Here is a 23,565-nt window from a genome sequence, read left to right as displayed (position 1 = left end):
GAAAATATGAATCAAAATTGATGCAAAGACAAGAAAGACAAAAATTAGCTGTAACTATATTTGTGTCTTGTCTAGTAAGTTCATTCGATCATTCACTTTGTAATCTGTTTTTGCATATTTTTTCCTTCAGTATTACTGCTTCAGGGAAGTATCTGATTGATGAATATCCCGAAAACAAGCTCAGAAGAACAATGTCGGAGGTAAGTCTAGAAGATCACAGAAAATGCAAGCAATTAGCTATTCGATACTGCCACCAACTATTTCAGAAATACCATAGCAAGAAAGACCGTATATATACACTAATGCTCAAAAAGGGGGGTTGAGTTGTTACACCAGCCTCCGAGTTCCCTTGACAAAAATGGATAATTGACTTGCTTTGTTCTGTGAAGATATCTAACTAGTAGGTATGATTAGGTCCTTTGTTGTTCATTTCTTGGACTTCAATGTAGCATGCTGATTATGAACAATAGATGGCTATAGCCTGTATTTATAGAATGGTGACAATTTTAGCTTAACATTTTCATGATTGTAGAACATATAGATGCTTAATGTGCTCTGATCTGTTGGAAACAGTCCTTTTGTTTGAATTTTGGACGTCACTTTAGATTGTTGATTATGAACGATAGATATCTATATTTACAGAGTGGCTGACAATTGTAGCTTAACATGATTCATGATTTTAGAATATATGGAGCATTTTATGCTAAGTTTTAAGTTTAAGTAATATGCACTGTCAGTGTAAACAATAACTGCATCATGAGTTCATCTTTACTTGTTGTAACATGTAATATATCTCATTTTCAATATTTCAAATCACCATTTTTAAAGAGGCTTGCCTTGTTCTTTGGATTGCCTGATAGTGTAATAAGTTGTTTACTCCTGAGTGTATAAAGTTTACTCTTTGTGGATATATCTAGCAAAGAAGGAACTATCAAAATTCAGGAATAACCCCCTTTCATTTTTGCACTTTTGGTTCTTTGTTTCGTTGTTTCTTTTTTTGAATCTTGAAGGCAAGTTCATCCTTGTTTGGATGTACTTATATTGGATGCTTGAAAAAGGTTGATTTACGCAAACGTACCTTTTTAGGCCACTATTTAGATTTTATCCCTTAAAAATGGTTCAAATATAGACCTTCGAAAATTGTCCTTTAGGACAACGCTAGACTCAAATTTAATGTTTGTGCATATATTATTCGACCTTATAGACAAAACATTAAATTTTCATGTATACAACATTTGCAATAATTTACAAAAAGATTGACCGTCATGTAATGTTTTCTCATAAGATTTTCAATTTGCTCAAATGAGATTTCCAGACCATGGTCTAAACGGTTCATAAATTGCAAGAGAATCATTTACTAAACAATAATGCCGAAAAGGGACAACAGCCAAAAGTTTCACCTTGAAAAATACTTATTGGCATATGATGTCTGCACAAACTAAACAATATATGACAAATATTTTCATATTAACTTAGTATCGTTCATCTGAACTTTTTGTCACTTTATTATGGTTAAGTTATTTCTATTCTCACTGTACGTTTTTCATTTTGCTAACACTGTACATATTTGCTTCATGTGCCATGGTGCAAGCTGCTGCTAAAGTGCTACGTACGAGTGGCCATTGATTGCTCATATTATTTTCCAAATACTAGCAAACGAATTTTTAAATACTAAACTAACAAGTAATTGTTACTGGTAAACGTAGATAAATAAATCTGGAAAAAGGGTAACATATTAAATTATACAGTACAAATATTCTTTATAAGATAAATGCATATAATTTCACACTACTCAATTGAGATTGATCTGTTCTACTTGCAAATCAGCCCTGCTTAGAGAAGGGCCAATTTTGCCCCTCGATTATTGAAAATAGGACAACTATACCCTCCGTTTCATTTTGGTACCAAAAACGCCCTCGCCGTTACTCAAGTAGCTCAATTATACCCCTTCAGAACTCACGGACCTCCACGTGTTTCTTAGAAAGGGGCAAACGAGCGCCATATTTCAACAAAATAGTTGGGGTCGCCGTAACAATAATTCTTCAACCACTTCCTAGTTCTCTGTTTAAGTAATCAACAAACATCCTTTTTGCACTATCAGCATCTGAAGGAGGGGCCGGCCCGCTCAAGCTTGTCTGTCCAGCAAGCTTGATGAAAGTTCGTCGTAGCCTACGCAGCTCTGGCAGGCCAACAGATCTCGAAATATCTACAGTTGGTATTCCTGGACCAAGAGATACACCATTTAGAGGACCCCCGAGAGCACGGGACTGAGCTTCCATAATAGCACTCGTAACTTCTTGTGTCGCCCTATCCATCTTGTATAAAGAATTTGCCTCCGAACCTCGTGTACTTTGGGTCGCAATGGTTGGTTGTAGAATCTTAACATCCCTTGTTTTCGAGTCTACTTTTTTCGTTAAATAGCTCAAAGCATCGACCATAGTTGTAGACGATTTATCAATTCCTTCTTTAGCTGGCCATAACTCGAACAATGGAGAATCCCATCGATTTTTGCTATCCGGCCTTTCAAACCTTCTCACAAGATCTTCAAATATATTATCATCATAAGACGGTTCTCCTCTCTCACGACGTTCTCCATTCCATGTTCTACAAGATTGTTCGTCGACATCACAATGGACGACACAATATCTAATCCCTGCTGCTCTAGCCAAACACCATAACTCATATCTATAGCCCTTTATGCTATTAAGAGAATCCACTATAACTATACCGTCCTTCGACAAAGATCTGTCAACTTCGGACCTCAATACGCCTCTTAAATTCTTTTCCTCGGTCATGTTCGCGTAGCTTTGGTTGCGACTAAGATGAAACGAAGTTTCATCGATCGCTCTAACTGATGGTTCTGGTTCTGTTTGTCTAAGCGCTTCGGCTAAACAAGCTGCAGCTGTTGATTTCCCGCTACATGGTTGACCACATATAACAACCAATGCCATCTACACAAACAAAAATGAACAGGAACTGAATTTAACCCAAGTAGCTTGATGAGAAAATTACAACGGAAAATTTTTATTTTCAAAATTACAGCAGAGAAATGATAACAAAACAGTACTACATTGTCTTTTTTATGAAGGAGAATTTCATTAAAAGGCATCAAGAAGACGCTGACAGAAATTACAGGGAATAAGAAGAGTTGCTCTGGTACACTAACTAGACTATAACTAAAGAGCAAACATCATCAAAAAACTGTTCACAACTAGATAGAGGCGCCTGATTTAGAGCCTGTTTGGATGAGCTTATGCTTATAAGCTGCAAACAACTTATAAGCTAAAAAAAATAAGTTGGGGTAGTTTAACTTTTTTTTTTTGGCTTATAAGCTGTTTTAGATAAGCTAAGTCAAATGGGCCCAATTATTTTTTTGAGCTTATTTTAAGCACAAAATGACTTTAAGCTGGCCAGTCAAACACTCAAAAAAGCTAAAAACAGCTTATAAGCAACTTATAAGCCAATCCAAACGGGCTCTTAGCTAACAAAATAAATTCATTAAGCACTTAGTTTTAAGAGTATGAACAGGAGTTGAGATCCCATCAAAACGCCTGCGGTTCCTCTCATCCCATAGACACCAAAAAATTGAGGCAAGATCCAATGACCAAATAATCTAAAACCCGTAACGACAAATATAGAAGTGTAGCAAACTAAAAATCAAACAGAAATAGAGAAGCAAACCTCAAATCCTAGACCCGTTTATGATAACGAGATTATTTACTCCCTCTGTTCACTTTTACTTGTCACGTTTCGTTATTCAAGAGTAAATTTGACTAATCTTAGGAGCTAAATTGCATTAGATTAATTCAATATTTCAAAATTAAAATTCACATATTCAGAAAGTATAAAAAAATACTATAAGTTGCAATTTTTCTCGTATGGACTTTTGACAAAATAGAAGATTGGGACACACTTCAAATAAATCTAAAAAGGAGAGTCATTTCAAACTCACACAAAGTCAAAATCAGTAACAGTTAGTAGCAACAATTAAAGTGTAGCAAACTACCAAAAAAAAAAAAAAAAAAAAAAAAATCAGATCCCCTTGATCTCCATTAAAACACCTCAATAACTAAAAAGCCAAAAAAAATCATACTTTTGGTTAATAGAAGTCTTTATTTACCAGAGTCGGGTCGGGTCGGGTCGGGTCGACGTTGGATGACGGAAGAGCGGCGATAGGTTGCGTTTCTTTTTCTTTCTGAGGGGTTGCGTTTTGTTTTTACTTTACTACGACTTAGAAGAGGGAGTTTGGTCGTCCCTCTTCGTCTATTAAACAGGTCATAAAAAAAAAAATATATGGATTCTATATATATTAAACAATAATTAATATTTAAAAAAAAAGGGTCTCATATTAAACACCATGCATATTCGTAGCAAACATCAATATAAAGTTTTAAATACGGAGCATAAACTAAAAAATTGTGGCTCCCATATATATTAAATAACAACTAATATTTTAAAAAAAAATAAAAAATTGGGCCCCATATTAAACACCATGCGTATTCGTAGCAAACACTAATATAATAAAGTTTTAAATACGGAGCATAAACTACAATGTTATATTAGTCGTTTTTTAACATAGTATCCCATATTGACAAAAGCAAGCAACATATAAAAAAAAAGGGTGCAGACTTTGTATTCTTAGCAAATACTAATATAATAAAGTTTTAGATACGGAGCATAAATTACAATGTTATATCAATCGTGTTTTGAGCATAGTACATATAAATACGAACATAGTATCCCATATTGACAAAATCAAGCAATATATATATAAAAAAAAAAGGTGCACACTTTGTATTCTTAGCAAACACTAATATAATAAAGTTTTAGATACGGAGCACAAATTACAATGTTATATCAATCGTGTTTTGAACATAGTACATATAAAAAAAAAAAAAAAAATTGGGCCCCATATTAAACAGGTCCATAAAAAAATTGTGGGCCCCATATGTATTAAACAACAACTAATATTAAAAAAAATTGTAGGCCCCATATTAAACACCATCCAGTATTAAAAAAAAAAAGTGGAACCCACCACATCCAAAACGGGAAAAAAAAGTGAAACCCATATTAACAAAATCAAGTAATATTAAAAAAAAGTGAATCACATATTAAAAAAACAAACAATGTTAAAAAAAATTGTGGGCCCCATATTAAATACCGTGCGTATTCGTAGCAAACACTAATATAATAAAGTTTTAAATACGGAGCACAAACTACAATGTTATATTAATCGTGTTTTGAACATAGTATCTCATATTGACAAAATCAAGCAATATATATAAAAAAAAAAAAATGAATCCCATATTAAAAAAATAAACAATGTCAAAAAAAAAAAAGTGCAGACTTTGTATTCTTAACAAACACTAATATAATAAAATTTTATATACGGAGCACAAATTACAATGTTATATCAATCGTGTTTTGAACATAATATATATAAAAAAAATAAAAAAATTGGGCCCCATATTAAACAGGCCCATTAAAAAAACATTGTAAAAAAAAAATTTTCGGCCCTATATATATTAAAAAAAAATATGGCCCCATATTAAACACCATCCAGTATTAAAAAAAAAAAAAAAGTGGAACCCACCACATTCAAACTCACGGGAAAAAAAAAGTGAACCCCATATTAACAAAATCAATCAATATTAAAAAAAAAATCGTGGGCCCCATATTAAACACCGTGCGTATTCGTAGCAAACACTAATATAATAAAGTTTTAAATATAGAGCACAAATTACAATGTTATATTAATCGTGTTTTGAACATAGTATCCCATATTGACAAAATCAAGCAATATATAAAATAAAAAAAAATGAATCCCACATTGTGGGCTCCATATTAAACACCATCCAGTATTAAAAAAAAAAAGTGAAACCCACCACATTCAAACTCACTGGAAAAAAAAAGTGAACCCCATATTAACAAAATCAAGCAATATTGAAAAAAAAAAGTGAATCCCATATTTAAAAAACAAACAATGTTAAAAAAAAAATGTGGGCCCCATATTAAACACCATGCGTATTCGTAGGAAACACTAATATAATAAAGTTTTAAATACGGAGCACAAACTACAATGTTATATTAATCGTGTTTTGAACATAGTATCCCATATTGACAAAATCAAGTTGTTATATTCACTAAATATACTTAAAATATTTATATTTTAAAATTAGATAGAATTTAATACAAAAGATAGCATGACAAGTAAAATGAGCTAAACCGAGAATATTTACTAAAAAATTAAAAAATAGTATTTCTTCGTTTAGATAGAAAATCAATTTCTACAACAAGTCTTCTCTTTTAAAAAATATTAATAAATTTGCCGATTTTGTATTCGTAGCAAACATTAATATAATAAAATTTTAGATACGGAGCACAAACTACAATGTTATATTAATCATATTTTAAACATAACATATATATATATATATATATATATATATATATATATATATATATATATATATAATCACTATTCAAAGACAACTACATACACATAAATGCACTATAATGTAAAGTGTTGGGCCCGTGCGCAGCACGAGCATAAGCCGTCTAGTTTAGCTATATATTCGAGAAAATGATAAAAAGTGGTCATTTATCTTTGGTAGTAGGTTCAAAATAGTCCCCTTTAAGTACTACCTAAGCAGCTTTAGTCCTTTAAATTTATCAAAAATGAATACTTTAGAAACTTTTTTTTTTTTTAATAACCATGTGTGTCCGCGCGAGCTTACTGGCACCTCGACTAATTTCACGGATATTTGTCACCTCCCACCAGCAGCAACAGGTAATTTTATCCATCAAGGCTAGGACAAGAAATCACCTAGTATTGAATACTTTCAAATTTTACGTGAACACAAAGTGTTTCGTGCATAAAATTATTCTTTTTACTCAGCAAAGGTTAAACTACCCCAATTTCAAACCATCGCCGAGCATAGTACTCCCTCCGTTTTTTAATTAGTTGTCATGTTTAGCTTTTTTTCAAAGTTAAACTATTTGAACTTTAATCGACATTTTAAAATATATTTTTTCATCAAATTGAAACGAGAAAAGTTGCAATGTGTAGTACTTTTCGTATAGTTTATAAATATCTAAATTTTAATTATAAAAATCGAGTTAATCTAATCGAATTTAGCTTTGAAGATTAGTCAAATTGACTCTCGAGAAGCGAAACATGACAACTAATTTGAAACATATCATGTATTAAATTTTCATAGTTTCTCTCATTTACCCATTCTCATTCTAACATCTATAGTGATGATTTAATGTTGGTTCATTCAATTAGGTGCTTCCATCAACTAGTTACCTTAATGAAGTTCAAAGCTTTCACACTGATCTTATTACTACTTGCATTGTAAGAACAAGTTAAAGGGCAAACCATGGATTAATATATGCCATAACCTTTAAGTACCTATATACTTAATGAGAAGGTTGGTAATCTTAAGTAGGGGTGGGTATTCGGTTTTTCAGTTCAGTTTTATCAAACTTTGGTTTGGCTATTTCAGGTTCGGTTTTTTAAGGTGGACACCGAAACCGAACCAAACTAGTTCGGTTCGGTTCTTTCGGTTTCGGTTTTTTAAAGTTCGGTTCGGTTTCGGTTTTTTCAATTCGGTTTTTTTGATATAATATTAGAAGCGATTCCATTGACACTAATTCATATTCTCAAAAGCAATAAAACATAAAACTGATAAATTGAAATCAAAATCTAACAAACAGGATACACAAGAACAGAAAACTATAATCATGATATAGGATTACTAAGTGTTATATACATACTGTAAGAATAATTAAGAAAACACATAAAGGACATACATTAATTCTAAAGACACATCCTAGTTACCTTTCTTTGTTAAGGATATTTGATTTTCTCAATTGAAGTGGAAAATTAGGGATACAAATGCAAAAGAGGACTTATTACAATTGGGTTTTTTTTGCTTTAAACTTAATGAGTCTGGACTATTTTAATATTTTTTTGGGTAATGTATTAAATTTCGGTGCGCGTTCGATTTTTTGGTTCGGTTTTATCAAACTTCGGTTCGGCTATTTCGGTTTCGGTTCTTTTACGGTGGACACCAAACACCGAACCAAACTAGTTCGGTTTGGTTCGGTTGTTGAAGTTTCGGTTCGGTTTTTCGGTATTTATGCCCAGCCCTAATCTTAAGGTCAAACAATATTTTGTTTTTTATAAATTCATCATATTGACATAGAAAAAGCTTGTTTTACCAGTTCACTTCGTGGTTATTCTTTTCAACATTTTTTTTTTGTCAACAAATGGTTACAAATCTGGTGAATTGAGATGTTGCTAACTTGCCATTATTTTGGTTCATGCTGAAATACTGGTGATAACTCATGATCCAACTTTACTACTTTGCAGTTTAATCTTTTATTTCAGGTCTTTTCTTGAGAAGTTGTGGACTTTTAGGTTCATAAAGACCTAAAGAAGCAATGCAAGTACAATCTCGAGATAACTGTAAGCTACTATACAGCAGTACGTATCCCTAAGGCGCATCCAGGATTTCAACTTTATAGATTCAAGTTCGAAATTCTAATATATTCCATTTAATTTGCCAGTCTCAAAATCTATTATTTGTACTAATTTAGTGATTTTTTTAAACACATACAGGATCTAAGCTAAAGCTACAGAGTACGTATGAACTATTACCTTACATCCATCCCTGCCTATCTAGTATGGTTGCATGGAAGTATCTGACACGGGTATGTCAACATTTTCTTGCTATTTTTTAGTGTATTTGAATAATTCGCACAAAGTCCCACACCTTTATCACACCTGTAGGAAACGAATGTCAAGACAATAACGGATCCGTGCAACATAGCACATAACAGTGTCTAAATTTCAGGAGAAGATTTATCCGTAAGAAACAGTTTTATTTATTTACTCTCATGATGAGTACTTGTACATGTCAGGATCACAGGCGTAGTCAGGATTTGAAGTTTATGGGTCGGGGTTCTAGTCCTTTAAAGTTATTGGGTTCTAAATTAATAATTTATACATATTTAATAATCTTTTTAATACAAATACGAGGTTTGGACCAAAATTACTGTGTTTAGCTAACCGAACCCGTAACCAAAGCACTAGCTCCGCCCCCTGACTCACGATCCCCCTTCCCTTATATCTAGATAAATTGTTAATTGACTGAACTTAGGCATATATCCTGTGCCATTCTACTAAACAGATGACAAAATTTATGCAATTTTTTTTCTTTATTAATCTATGTCAACAGAAACAAAAGGAAACTCCAAATTTACAATTATATCATATGCTGGTGTAAACTGCCTTTAAACCAAATTCATGTCAATCAGAAATGCCAAATTTGTTTAACGTGAAGAGTATTACAAGAACCGTGAAATTGAGGAAATCGTAGAAGATAATGTGAAATTTGTCGCCTTAGAAGCAGAAAGCTTGACAAACATACAGATATAACCGTAGAATTGTTAGCTATCTCAGAAAGTGGAAAACTGTATATGTAGAATAGTTCATATTTCTCTTGTTACAAAGGTCCCCATGAAAAGCTGGGGAGCTTTTCTAGCTCTAACCTGGGAGTACTACATGTCTCATTGGGTTCTCTTCCAACGGGCCGGGCCGGGCCCGTTGATCTTCATCAGTGCAAATATTGTTGTACAGTCAGACCTCTTTATAACAACCATCCTCTATAACGACATTCCACTATAACAGCTATATTATATAATATGCTCTCTATAACAACATTTTGATAGTAGCAAAAAAATATCGGGACAGATGATGTTATAGAGAGGTTTGACTGTATAAGCATGCATTGGAAGACAGATGATGAAGATCTAAGCTATCTCGGAATGAGAGATATGAGCTTTTCCCCTCTGTATATGTGGGCTCATACCTGAAGGTTGGCACTCTCGGTTTACTCTTGAACATCGCGTACATGGATTTAATGGTGATGAACTCGGGGAATGATATTCGTATCCCTTCGAGGCGATTGCTGGTGATCTTGAATATGTCTTTGGGGTTCGTGTTGGAGAGGACATTGGCGATGATGAATGTATTCTATTAACTCTAGCTGGTGAAGATCTTGGTGAGTCATCGATCAGTTTATCTGCACAAACGATTCAATATTATACTCATGTTTGGATGTCCTCAAGCACTAACTAACTATTCAACAGAGATAAAAACATCGGACCGACTGAGAATCAGGGACAAAATAGTCTTAATACATCGACAATCCCTTAAACTTGCTAGTGAATTTCATTTAGACACTCGAACTATAGCTTGTTTCAATTGAGCACTTGAACACATGATAAAGTGTTCCTATTAGACACTTTCATTTCAAATTTTGAAAAAACTTTTTGCTCATATTCTCAAGTGTCTGTTAAGTAATTAAGTTAACTGCATCAAATATGCCACACATCAACCTCAATTTGAACAGGCCTAAGGTATTACGGCTTATTGAGACTAATTCGTCTAATTAAAGAAGGTGACATATTTTAAGTGGTTAACTTATCTACGTAATGAACACTTGAGAACCCACGCAAAAGCTTTCCCAAAATTTAAACCAAAAGTGTCTAATATAAATGTTTTACCATGTGTTCAGGTGCTCAATTAGGATGCACCATAGTTTGAGTGTCTGAATGAAATCTATTGGCAAGTTAAAGGGGTAGTCGATGTATTAAGCCGACAAAATAAGACCTATTTCTTCCTTCTTTTTGTGTATGTTTTTTGTTTTTTTGGTCAGCAGAAGAGCTAACCTGGTATACTGCTAGTCTTCATGTCCTGGACTTTTCTGCGTGATGTATCTTTCTTGACTGCTATCTTTTGATTGCTGGGCTTGGATGCATTTGTCTGGTGATTCTCTGATGATATTGAAATTTGATTAGCTTCAGGAACTATCTTCTCTACATTCTTGGTTAACTTCTGGTTTGTTATTCTCCTAGTCCTCAAACTTTTCCTTTGCACTTGCTCGCCACGAAGTGGTTTCTCATTGGCAGCTAATGACTTCGTCTTTTCTGGAGTACTCTTCGAACGTCGTAATTTCTGTTCATCAGATGAATGTTTCTTCTCAGGAGCCTCAGAACTAATCAGTTTCTGATCGTCCGATGCATGTTTCTTTTCTCGAGCCTCAGAACTAGTCAGTTTCTGATCATAAGATACAATTTTCTTCTCTGAAGTCGAAGGAGATACTAAATTTTGGTCTGCTGGTTTCATCTTCTCTGAAGTCCGAGGAGATTCTAAATTTTGTTCAGCTGATTTTATCGTCTCTGTAGTTCGTGGAGCTGCTAAATTTTCTTCAGCTGATTTTGTCTTCTCAAAAGTCGGAGGAGATACTAAATTTTCTTCAGCTGATTTTGTTTTCTCTAACGTCCGAGGAGATTCTAAATTTTGCTCAGCTGATTTTGTCTGCTCTAAAGTCCGAGGAGATAGTAAATTTTGCGCAGCTGCTACGTTTGACGAAGGTTTTTCGTCACCTGCTTTTGGAGACATTGCCTTTTCCTGGTAGTCCAAAAATTTCTTGCTCATAGATGAGACGATCTTTTTCTTCAATGTGTCGACGCGTGGTGACCTATTGACTATCGGTGTTGATACTGCTTTCCTGTCCGGACTATCAGTGAACAAAAACGTTTCATCTGCTGCTGCTGCCACAGACGAGAATCTCCTCTCCGGACTCTCAGAGCCAACTGATGTTTGATCAAATAAGAAAAGCCTCGATCTATGTGGTATCTCGGAGATAGCTGACCTTTGATCAAACAATCTCGAATCTTTCCTGTCAATTATCTCCGAGCAAACTGACCTTCCATCGCTTGGTGCAAGAAATAGATCGTCCATCGCAGCCAGTTGCCCATCATCACTCTGCATGGACGCTCGCCTATGGACCGAAGAAAAACCGTCATTTGATGGGTCCCAGTTCTTTCCATAAATCTTCTCTTTCTCAATGAGCCGGTAAGCAAACATCTGAAAAGGAACCTGTGATACCTGTTGGGATCGAAAATAACAAGGCGTCATGCGGAAGCCAGCAATTGTCAAACCTTGAATGACAATAAATCAGAAACATAGAGAAGTATATTAAAATACGCATAATTAATTAAATATGGTTTGGCCAATTGACCTGCATATGAGAAAACGTATAAAATAAAGTATAAAGCTATCGAGAGAATAATGTCCCTCCTAAACAAGACTCTTTAATCCTAAAGGACTACATTGTGGATGTTATGTGTTCTTGAAGATCTTCGATTTATAGAAGTTCAAAAATTTTCTTTCAAGAAAACAATTAATATTTCCTTTTGAATTATAACATAATTATGGTAAAATCCAAATAAAGTACGAAATTCACAATACCGGGGTCAAACTCGTGTTCTCCTCTTCACCAAATTTCTTCAAGTAGCCAGCCTCAAGATCGCAATAGTCAACAAGTGGAGGGGCAGTTTCAGGCTGGCCATGTTCCGGATTTATGACGAGGACCTTCTTAATATAACGTAAAATCCTGCATAGAGACGAGAAACGTGGACGAAGATTTGGGTTCGTGTGCCAGCATCTTCTCGTTAAGTTCACGAGGTATTTAGGCGAAGGATACGGGAAAAGTGGCCTTTCTCCCGCTCTGATATTTCGCACAACTTTCTCCCCTTGCAAATGTCCTTCATCAAACGGAACTTTCCCTGTTAAAATTTGAAAGCAAATCATCCCGAAGCTATAGACATCGGCTTTCTCTGTGTACTTGTAGGCACATTTGCTTCCCGGCTTTTCTTGTTCAGCGAGTACTTCCGGGGCATACCATATGATGGAATCAGCTGGATTTTGGTTGGCTGTTTTGTAAGTACTTTTGATGGAAGTTAAGCCAAAGCCTTTGAGTTTCGCGTGAAAATAGCTCTCCGTCCTTGCTTTAAGGAGGACATGAGACGGGTTCAATTCTCCGTGATAGATCTTTCTCGAGTGCAGGTACTCCATCCCTTTTGCAATCTGAAGCATAATATCAACCGCAGCAGAGGTTGAAAAAGGCGGTCTCTTCCTCTGACCCGAATGCTCTTTTATGTACATCGCAAGAGTATCGTTCATCAGCTCCATAACAAGGTACCCTTCTTTCCTTTCTTCATCATAAAAACCACAATGATATTGTAAAATGTTGGGGTGAGATAGCGAAAATACGAGAGAAATCTCGTCATGCAACGGTTCAACCTCTCCGAAAAAGTTCCTTAGAGCAAAATTTTCTCCTAACCATTGTATCTCCTTAACATGTTCTCCCCAAGACCCTAAACGCCTCTTCACATTGTAATCGTTTGATCCGACTAAGATTGAACTAGGTAATAGTATTTTGTTAATTGGTTCAACACCATCTAATTTCCATAGCAATAAGTCTCCAAGCCTTTGTTCATACTTCAACAAAGTTTCTGTTTTCTTTTGCCTTATCGTTTCGATAAGCAACCATTTATCCTCTTTCCAAGAACTCTCCAACCGGCTGCATATTTCGCGAGTGACTAAGTACTGCTTCCCAAACATCCACTGGAAAAACCTAGGATCGATCAATTCCCTATCGTATTTCTTCATAAGCGTGCCTCTCCTGTTCATCATTTCTTCCTCGTCGAATCCTGATATTTCTGCAGCAGTCTCAATGGCTTCAATAACAACAGGGAAACAACAAAGCAAGTTATGAATGTGAAACTCAACACATTCTCTGTTCATATGGAGACTTATAGCTTTTCCCCACAAATCTTTCACATCCAAACAGTACTTTATATACAATTCGCCTTCTTTAAAGACCCTATGAAGCTCTTTCATTGGTTGCTCAAGAGCTTTCCACTTTGTATTCCTCTCATTTAACCTTAAATTATGTTTGATTTCTTCAGAAATGACATCAAAAGCTTGAACAAACATATCATGTAGAAAACAACATTGCCTTTGATTGATTTGAATATCATTTTTCAGCACCATTAGAGCTTTCAAGCTCCCAACTACTTCACCAATCTGCCTGAATTGATCCATTTACCTTTTATGAGCTGCAAATCCTTCAATACAAGAAAGACCTACAATAGAAAAAAGCACACAATTTTAAATGAGCTCAACCCTAAATTAATAAAGTGAAAAATATGCAAATGGAATTCTACAATTGCACTAAATCATGGGAGGTCAAGATTCAAATCCCAAAATGCTTTTTTTTTGTTCTAATAACGGTGATGTCAGGTACAACTTGTGCACACCTCAACTAATTTCATGGGTGACCTGTTGTCCACCAAGGCTCGGACAGATGGAAGAAATCACCAAGTGTGTTTGTCGTTGTTGGGATTTGACAAAAAAGTGGTTTTTCCTATTTGCCTACGCCTTGTCGGACAGAGTCATCCGGTGCCTATATTGGTGGAAGATTGCAGGTACCAGTGAAACAGTCGAGCTACGCGCAAGTTGGCTCGAACGCCACCGTTATGTAATCTAAGAGAAAGAAATTCTACAATTGCATTGCATGAAGGCATAGAACATTCAAGAAAAAGAAAAAATTGTGCTTCTCCCAATAGTTGAAACTCCATCTCTATTTATCAAATATGAATATCAATCTATTGAACAATAATATAACATAGAAAAAGCAACAAAATGCATCATATGAAACTCCATGATATCAATATATGAATTATATGAAATGAACACTTGCCTAACAATATTGTTGCACCTTTTTCAACAAGAGAAACACTGAACTTCTATTAGGTTTTCTTAGGATAAACCCAATAAAAATTCAGCTGGAACCCATTCTTGATCAGATTTCAGATCAAATGATCACCACCTTCTTGATAATAATAACCTTCAGAAATAATTAAGAAAATGCTAGAAAAAAACTAACCCCATCATTTTTGTAATAATGATAAAAGGGTAGCTGAAAAAGAAAAGAAAAAAACAGCCAAGGTGGTGATGTTTATTAAGCAACAAAATTGAGAAACTGATCTAACTTCTTGGAAAACGTAAAAATCAAAGTTGAAAGTATGAGGTTGGTAATAAAAGTGACAAAAAAAAAAAGAAATTTTCTGGAATGCTATTTTATTTATTATCTGTTTCAAGGATTTTGCATTTCTTTTTTCAATCGTTTTTGACCAACCTGAAGAATAATTTTTGGAATGGCTGATTGTTTTTTAATTCTACGTTGCCATGGCCACTGAAGCTTCCGTTTCTTTTGGTGTTGATTTAAATATTTTACCGAAAATCTCGTTAAAAGTCTTTCTCATAATATATTATATACTTTGTAATTTCTTTTTTTAAATAAAATAAATAAGAGTTTAAATAACTTCTATACACGGACAATACTATTTGTTCCAAGAAAAGGAAACAATTACTATATTATTTGTCATTTTGATTTGTTGCTGCAATGCTACTCTTACCATGCAAGTTAAATCCTATAGCTTACTCATCCGAATCCAATAGTTTTAACTTGGACCCAATAAATGTTTTTTTTTTAATATTAAATAAGTACAAATAATTGATTCGAACCAAATAAATCAAATGAGTTGTGGTAGAATATCAAACTCGAACCCACATAAAGTTCAAATGTTGGATCGATCCGCCTCTGGTTATCGTTGTATGCACCCTCTGCATGAGAATGTCATTCCTAAGAAAATTGGATAATATAATGAGTCTGTCCCTCTATCCTTTTCCACTTAAGTACTAGACTAATTTTGTCTGCCACATGACTCAAACCGTTGCGTGCACCAAATTAAATCACCCGCTACGCTCTTACCACTAGATCAAAAACATGGACTCGTCAGCCCTCATATTTCGAATATATGTGTGAGATTGACTTATATACTCAGATTTCAAAATCGATGATTTAATGATAGAGTAGCTTAATTAATACATATGGATCAAGCGATAAGATTTTTATCAAAATCATCTAGAACATATACAAGTGCATTTTTATATAGGGCTGATGGTGCGTAAAAAAGTATCATATCGATCTACTTATTTAATTTTTGTTTAGCCAAGTTATATATGAAAAAGTCGTCCTCAGGTTAGTGGTAAAGGTTGAGAGACGACTTCGATTACAAATTTAAGCCTTGCATCGAACTAAGCATGATATTTAAGTGAAGAGGGTAAAGCTAAAACGGACGGCATTCTCATTATCCCGAAATCTCAAGGGCTATTTGTCCTAAGAATTGCCTCCAAAGAGATACCTCGGTTATTAAAAAAAAAAAAATGTGTATGAGAAAAGTGACTTTGAAGATAATATTCCTTTTTCATTTGTCTAACTTTTGTTAAAAGGTTTGTTGGGCAAAAAGGCTATTAATTTATACAATAGCTAGTAGATTACTGTTGGCTGTATATCCTTGGAATTAACATCTATCTAGTTAAGCAGCTAAGTTATATACAGATCCAGAAAAACTTTATTTTGTTCGAGTCACAAGTTGTGCATGTTTGAGCACAAAATGATGCAAATAAGCTCTTCTTTCTTTCTTTTTTTCTCAACAATCTAACGTAAGCTCTTTTTTAGGAAAAATAATATATGTTTCTACATTATCTCACAATTGAAATTTATTTGCTTGAAAGTTTTTATAATTTCGGTTCGCAACGGGTGTTGGTCTTTTTATATAGTCTTGATCAATCCTTACTTCATAAACTAGTCTTTTAGATTGAGTTAGATACTACATTTTGCTTATTCTAAAAAAGGCATTATTTTGAAATGGAAAAATGTGGTGCTAGATGTGGCAATTTGGTGGGTTTGGTCAAATTTAGACATCTCAAAATGAACCAAATCGAATAAATGGTTCATGACCAAATCTATCCAAAATTTTCTCGAGTCAAAATAAGGTAAAGAGCTAAAATGGATTATAACTCATCTCATTTAAACTTGGGTAGGTGCACGCGATCCATGGCCTATTTTGCCCAAAGCGCTACTACGCCTATTCTTTCTCTTCTTTTTGAAACTTCAAACTCATTAGTCTAAAATTGGTCTGAAACGGTTAAATTTACAGAAAATTATGAACTACGATTATGCCTTAAATAACGACCCTCAAACCGACTATCTGCGTACTCCGACCTCCAGCAAAACCCCCCAAATATAGGCCAAGCCCAAATTGAATTGAACTGGGCCTGCAAAGGAACTCCTCATAAGCCCAAAACTCCACCAACCCAAAACATGGAAACTTGCGACAACAGGATCATGACACGTGGAAACATCATGACCACACAATGTGGCGCCAAATAGGGGTGAAGAAACAATACTCACATGGGAAACAAATACTACTTCATGTCAGAGTCAGAAACATGCATGGTGGAGCGCATAAAAAAAATCAGAATTAAACATGACTGTACTTATGATACATAATTACTCCCGGGTAAAAAAAAAGTGCCCACTTAATTTTTTTTCTTAATTTAAAAATACTATTTAGCTATCACAAGAAAGAATTGATTTTATTTTTCTATATATAAGTGTTAAGTGACCAAATCTCAATACTGATTTAATTAAGCTAGTTTAGTCAAATTATGTACTTTTTAGGAGTTAGTATTTTCTTAAGGAGTGTACAAATGACTAAATGGATACTCTTTTTGAATCGGAGGGAGTATAATTTAAAAAATTACGAAATGTAATTATATTTTGGTTTTGTAGCAAATACACGATACGCGCGCGAAACTATACTCGCGCGATTTCAGTTGATACAGCTCTTTCACGCGATTTCAGTTGATACAGCTCTTTCACGCGATTTCAGTTGATACAATATACTCGCAATTGTGTTCTGATAGAGCTCTTTCACGCGATTTCAGTTGATACAATATACTCGCAATTGTATCTATTGATACAGCAGCTATCGCGCGCGCACAAATACACGATATCGCTACATTCTCAAACAAAAAGTGTAGTTATGTTTCGTAAACACACAAACTGTTTCTACGTTTCGTAATTATGCTTTAAACTATTACTAAATTTTCTTTTTTCTCTTTTTTTTTTTTTTTTTTGGGTCTTCAAAAGACAACCAGTTGAAGCTTACCGATACTTCCGGTTTACCGTCCACTGGAATCCTATGACAAAACCGTACAAAATAAAAACCATATAGTATAAACAAAATTGAATCCATTATCGCAATTTTTATTTTTTTTTATCCTTCAATTTTTATTTTATTTTACCTTATACTATAAGAGAGGGAAAAAAATAGCTGTATTTGTGAGATTTTAAAGGAAATTTTTTTTCTCAAAAAATTAGATCTCTCTCTGCGTACGGCAATCTTTCGAGATCTTTCCTCGAAGGCTGTTCGCACAGAGAGTAAGAAAGAAAGGAATTAATTGAAATAGACATATAGCCAAAAAGAAAATTACAAAAATGGCCATGGGATCTGGAAAATTACTGTTTGGTTTCGTTTTTGTGTTTTGTGTGGTTTTGTCGGTGTTTTTGCCGGGTGTTAAGGGACAAGATGGTTTTGCTCCGGTACCTGCTCCGGCAAGCGACGGTAATTTTTTTTTCCATTATAGCACTTTTAGTCCCTCAATTATTGATAAATTATGAATACGATCCTTGTGATTTCTAGTTAAGTACTCCCTCTAACAGCTTTAAGTTTTTTGATTTTTTTTTTATATATTTAGAGATTACGAATAAAAAGTATTATAAATCACAATAATTAAAAACTTTATATAAAGAAATTAGGGTCAAAGAAAAAATTGGTTGATTCTCGGAATTCAAAAGGTGTCACATAATTTGGGACGGAGGGAATTTATCGAGCCTTCAATTAATTAAAATGATGCACCTTTAGGCCCTTTGCTTACAACTTGTCTCAAAATTAAAAATATGAATTGTTATGTTACAAAGGTGTCAACCTGCACCTATATTTTTCGAACTCTCCAAAAATGATGTCGCAGCCGTGTCAGCAGGGTCAGAGCCAGTAAGGGCCGAAGGGGTTCATTCGAACCCCGTTCGACAAAAAATTACACTATATATATAAGGTGAAAATTATTTTTTATGTATACATAGTAGATATTGAACCCCCCTCGCTTCTTTGTTTGTCTATTTCTTTATATTTTTAAACCCCTTTATTTAAAATCCTAGCTCAGCGTGTCAGATCTTTAAAAAATGCACTATTTGGAGGATCCGACACACACCTGGCCGCATTTTAGAATAGTTCGAGCAAACATAGATTTCCCAGTTTGTACAGTTTAAATGTTGCAAATATCTTCTTACTACTTGACCAAAAGAAAAGAAGATGGCAAAATTGAGCTAATAAAGCAATAAACTGATCTTAAGGCCTCTTCTTTTTTTTTTTTTTTTTTTTTTGGTTGTTGTTGTAACATGTCTTTCTGGAGTAGAGATTATCAAAGTGATTTGCTTGTATGCCATTGAGATTGATGACTTTAATAAGGAGAGCTAATTTCTACCACATTTTAAAGATACCACTTTCTCTGGTTCTAATCTCTAAATATTAGTCATTTAGGCATATTGAATATGTTTTAAAATATCTGACGTTTTAGAAAACGAAGTTATGTACTACTATTTTTTTCTGGATCTAATCTTGTAATTCTTATTAGTAAAGTGTTAAGTGAGATGTTTCAAAAAAGATAATAGGTAATTTCCAATAGAGGTAAAATACGCTATGTGATTTCTTCCTATCTACTTAAGGCCTTTGTTGGTAGTCACTCGGTACTTGTATTGATAGAAGGTAACATATACCCAATGAAACAATCTATGTGCGTGTAAACTGGTCCATACATTACTGATATCAAACAGAAAAAAGAACGAGGAATAAAAGGTAGTCTGCACGAGTGCTCTATGATTAGAGCAATTACTTTGTTTTTTTTTTAATTAACAGTGTGTATAAATACTCTTGTGTAGAATATTACTATGCTACATGGACTCACTGACCACGTAAAATTAACTCATGTCATATATATATATATATATATATATATACACACACACCTTCTGGGTCGAGCTCGTCGCACGGGGCTTACCTAGTGCGGGCTATCTTTCCTGTGTAATTTGCGGGTTATTACCTAGGAGCGGAGTTTACCCTATGCGCACCCAAAGAGTAGCGGCTACTATTAAAAGTTCTCTACATTTTTACTTGAATATAAATCGGTGTTAAGGTCAAAATTCTCTGAGAAAAGCATTCAATGTAGTAGCAAGACTAAAACCTATTTTCAACCGGTTGATATCACATATTCTTCCATTGTGCTCTATCTTTAGCTAAGTCTGCATTGGTCTAACAAAATGTAGGTCTTTCGAGGCAACTTCCCTTCTATATGATTTTTAGGTCGATTTCGTCCCTTTTTGACACCTTTATTCACCATAGTCTCATACCTACAGACCGGTGCATCTGTAGGTCGACGTAGAACATGACCAAACCGTCTTTAAACGACCTTCTCTCATTTCATCCTTAGTACGTACTACTTGCACCTCCTTATGAAGAAGATTATTTGATTTCCCCCCTTAAAAGTTAAATGTTTTCAGCCATCTCTATTTTCTCATATGGTGCTAAGCATGGAAGTGTTTTAATTGATGTGTAGTAATTGTATTGCAGGTACAACAATTGACCAGGGGATTGCATGCGTATTAATGCTGTTGGCCTTGGCAGTGACATACCTTGTTCATGCCGCTGATGTTCCTTTTTAATTAGCTTCTATTAACAATGGATTTATTTAATATCATTGGTGTTGTGCGTGCCTAGGTTATGGAAATTTTTACAAGGTTTTTCTTGAAATGTACTATTGTTATACCTAGGACACTTAAATTTAGTCATCTCTGTTTAGGAACTCTTTAACTTTGACGAGCTATATCTGTCCTGAGATTCCAACAATATTTTGTATAACAGTTGGTTGAGCCACTCATTATTTTGCATACTGTATTACTGTTGCTGGGGTTCTTTAAAAATGTCACGGGTCCATGTAAATTGTCCAAAAGTAGTGCTCTTTTTAGGACCTGATTCATATCTAGATATGACAACTTTTTTAAAGAATCCGATCAACATAGCTGTCATTTACTATGGAGATGTAAAGGGAACTAAAGTATGTATTCGGAAATATTTATCTTTTTTTTTTTTTTTTTTAGTTTCTCACATGGTACTTGGTACCCATTTTAGGGTTGACAAGTGCTCCATAATGAGTTTTTAGGCAATTAATTGCGAAAACAAGTAAAATATCTGCTAGGCTCCTATGAACTTGATACACTATCAAGGTTGCAAATTGTTACTCCACTCGACAAACAGCCTGTTGAAACATGAATATATGATTTCATGGGAAAGTTTATTCATATCGGGTGTTCATGTCAAATTAAGCAAAATATATGACTTATACATATATATATATATCACTTAGTGACGGTTTAGTATTAAGGTAAAATTATTTGGTTTGAAGTAAACGTTCAATACGTTCCATGCTTAATTCGAGAACCCTAGCAATAAGTCATGGACTACGTCTTCACGCGATGAGGCAAGGAAGATGTTGAACACAACTTCAACATTAGAATCTTTAGGATTTAGGTACATTTAAATACGTGAATTGTTACTTCATATTCATGTTACATTTAAGTGCAAAAAAACGTTAGATTTGAGGTCATTCGTTGATTTTGAAACTCTAGAATTATTTGCACCATATTGTCTTTTTAGCCGCTACTCTTTATATTCTGTCCTTATTTGGTCTCTAAAGGTTGGTAGAAGAAGTTTTTCTTTTTGTAGACAAATTTAACCAACTTATCGAAGCACAGAATAGTGCCTAAAAATGTAATTTGTGCAAATGGCCCAAAACTCTTTCATCCTTGATTCTACACAGCCCAAATGAAAAGGCCCAATATCCACCTACCATATCTAATACTCTTTCTGTTTCAATTTATATGAACCTATTTTCTTCTTAGTCCGTGCCAAAATGAATGACCTCTTTCCTAATTTGAAAACAAATTCACTTTATGAAATGATTTACAGCCACACAAATATTCAACACTTATGTTGAACCACAGTTTCAAAAGTCTTCACTCTTTCTTAAATGTCGTGCCCAGTCAAAAGGGTTCATATAAATTGAAACGGAGGGAGTAGTTTTTGCCATCATTTACAAATTAATTCTCTTAGCTTGGTAACTTTTTTTCTTGGATAATTACCAATACTGTACATTGATATTTCTAAGAGTGCGTTAAAAATCTAGTCACTCCTAGCTGAGATGGATCTAAAGGTAATTTATAGATTCATGGGAATTCAGTAATTTTTATCAGACCCTATATTAAGAAATTTACTAAATATTAATAAATATTTCATAGAAAATCCGGTTATTAATATTTCAACTTGAGGTCGCTTTAGGAACCATAAATTTTAAATCTTAAATCCGCTTCTAACTCTTAGTAATAGTGTTTTTCTTAGGTCTATCATAGGCAAGCGATAGGCTTGGTTCACACACACACACACCATATTTGATTAAATTTATTTCTAACAATATATTTTAATTTTTTTTAACATTTTATAAATTGTTGTGGGCCTAATTTAATAAAGACATAGGGAATACAACAAAGGCCCACAAGAGTGGATGGTGTGGCATGCGTGAGGGCAATTTGCAGGATTGTCCTTCGCTGGGGGTGGTCTTTAATTTTTATCCCTCAAAATGATGGTCTTTAACTTTGAATTTTAGCGAAATTCTGCCTTTGTGCATGAGCATAATTCTACCTTGCGAATTTTTTTATTTATTTTTTACTGAACTAGGGTTCGAACTCACAACCTCAGAATATTAGGCGAAAGACAAAACTTAAAGACCATCAATTTACGGGGCAAAAATTAATGACCAAACCAAATGAAGGACAATCCGCGCCAAAAAAAGCATGCGTGACGTGAATGCAATAAATTGGGCCTTTGCACCTTCATAAAGAACTATCACGTCTCTTTATGTGTCGACAGGCTTCCATTTCACAGACTATTATTTATAGTTTTGGAAAAACAAATAAAATGAGAACTGAGGAATTAGTTAAGAGTTTTAAACTCAACGATGGCAACTAAACATATCGGCCCAAACATTTCTTACATTGTGCCATGTATCTGTCCGGGCAATTCGCAGAATTGCCCTTCTTTTGGGGTGGTCTTTAAATTTTGCCCTTCATATTTGAAAGCTTTAAATTTTGCTCTTCGCTAAATCCCATGGGTTTCAGGTTCGAACCCCCACACAGTCAAAATTTAAAAAAAAAATCGCAAGGCAAAGTTTAAATTTCGCTATGCCCCCATCAGCATACACTTGTGAAGAAATTAGCAAAGTTATGCCGGACCCGGCATACTTATGCCTTATGGCAGACTTGGCATAAGTATGTTGGTTCCGGCATAACTTTGATAATTCCTTCACAAGTTTATGCCGGATCCGGCATAAAAGTTTGTCCATTAAAAGTATGCCCCCATCGGCATAAACTTGTTAAGGATTTACCAAACTTATGCCGATGGGGGCATACTTATGCCTTATGGGAAAACTTTGCCTTGAAGCATATATATGTATTTTTTCAAGCATATATACCAAAGTTACATGGAAAAGTATTATGCTGCAACCAAATGTCCATCCCATATACAAATTCACACTTTGGCTGGCAATACAAGGTAGATTAGCAACTGTTGATAGACTTCACAAATTTGGCATTCAAGTGCCACCTGATTGCATCTTCTGTGGGTAGA

General features: G+C 34.3%; 2 protein-coding genes across 3 annotated transcripts; both read right to left on the bottom strand.

The window, feature by feature from the left end:
* Positions 1-1,687: 1,687 nt before the first annotated feature.
* Positions 1,688-4,280, bottom strand: LOC132609924 (protein KTI12 homolog). 2 transcript variants are annotated; one of them, XM_060324137.1, is made up of 2 exons: positions 4,121-4,280; positions 1,688-2,951 (listed from the first exon to the last, which is right to left on the bottom strand). In XM_060324137.1, exon 2 carries the CDS (start codon positions 2,949-2,951, stop codon positions 2,043-2,045), a length of 909 nt encoding a protein of 302 aa, XP_060180120.1. In that variant the 5' UTR covers positions 4,121-4,280; the 3' UTR covers positions 1,688-2,042. The 2 variants fall into 2 exon arrangements, with proteins under 2 accessions (XP_060180120.1, XP_060180121.1); XM_060324138.1 differs by having other exon boundaries at positions 4,094-4,260.
* A 5,101-nt stretch (positions 4,281-9,381) lies between these two features.
* On the bottom strand, positions 9,382-13,996 carry LOC132608774 (serine/threonine protein kinase KIN1-like). Its single transcript, XM_060322515.1, has 3 exons — positions 12,326-13,996; positions 10,741-11,962; positions 9,382-10,091 (listed from the first exon to the last, which is right to left on the bottom strand). The coding sequence occupies exons 1-3, from the start codon at positions 13,961-13,963 to the stop codon at positions 9,820-9,822; spliced, it is 3,132 nt and encodes a 1,043-aa protein (XP_060178498.1). The 5' UTR covers positions 13,964-13,996; the 3' UTR covers positions 9,382-9,819.
* Positions 13,997-23,565: the final 9,569 nt, after the last annotated feature.

This window comes from Lycium barbarum, chromosome 9 (genome assembly GCF_019175385.1).
Source record: "Lycium barbarum isolate Lr01 chromosome 9, ASM1917538v2, whole genome shotgun sequence".
In the NCBI taxonomy this organism is placed as follows: Eukaryota; Viridiplantae; Streptophyta; class Magnoliopsida; order Solanales; family Solanaceae; genus Lycium; species Lycium barbarum.
This window is presented reverse-complemented; position numbering and strand designations above follow the sequence as displayed.

What these genes read in the sequence shown, in the direction of transcription:
- LOC132609924 (XM_060324137.1), bottom strand. Translation starts at nt 2,951, where the DNA reads ATGGCATTGGTTGTTATATGTGGTCAACCATGTAGCGGGAAATCAACA.
- LOC132608774 (XM_060322515.1), bottom strand. Translation starts at nt 13,963, where the DNA reads ATGGATCAATTCAGGCAGATTGGTGAAGTAGTTGGGAGCTTGAAAGCT. An exon ending in AGAACACGAGTTTGACCCCG is followed by an intron (nt 11,963 to 12,325) that starts GTATTGTGAATT and finishes CGATCCCAACAG; the next exon opens with GTATCACAGGTTCCTTTTCA. An exon ending in GAAGACTAGCAGTATACCAG is followed by an intron (nt 10,092 to 10,740) that starts GTTAGCTCTTCT and finishes TCGTTTGTGCAG; the next exon opens with ATAAACTGATCGATGACTCA.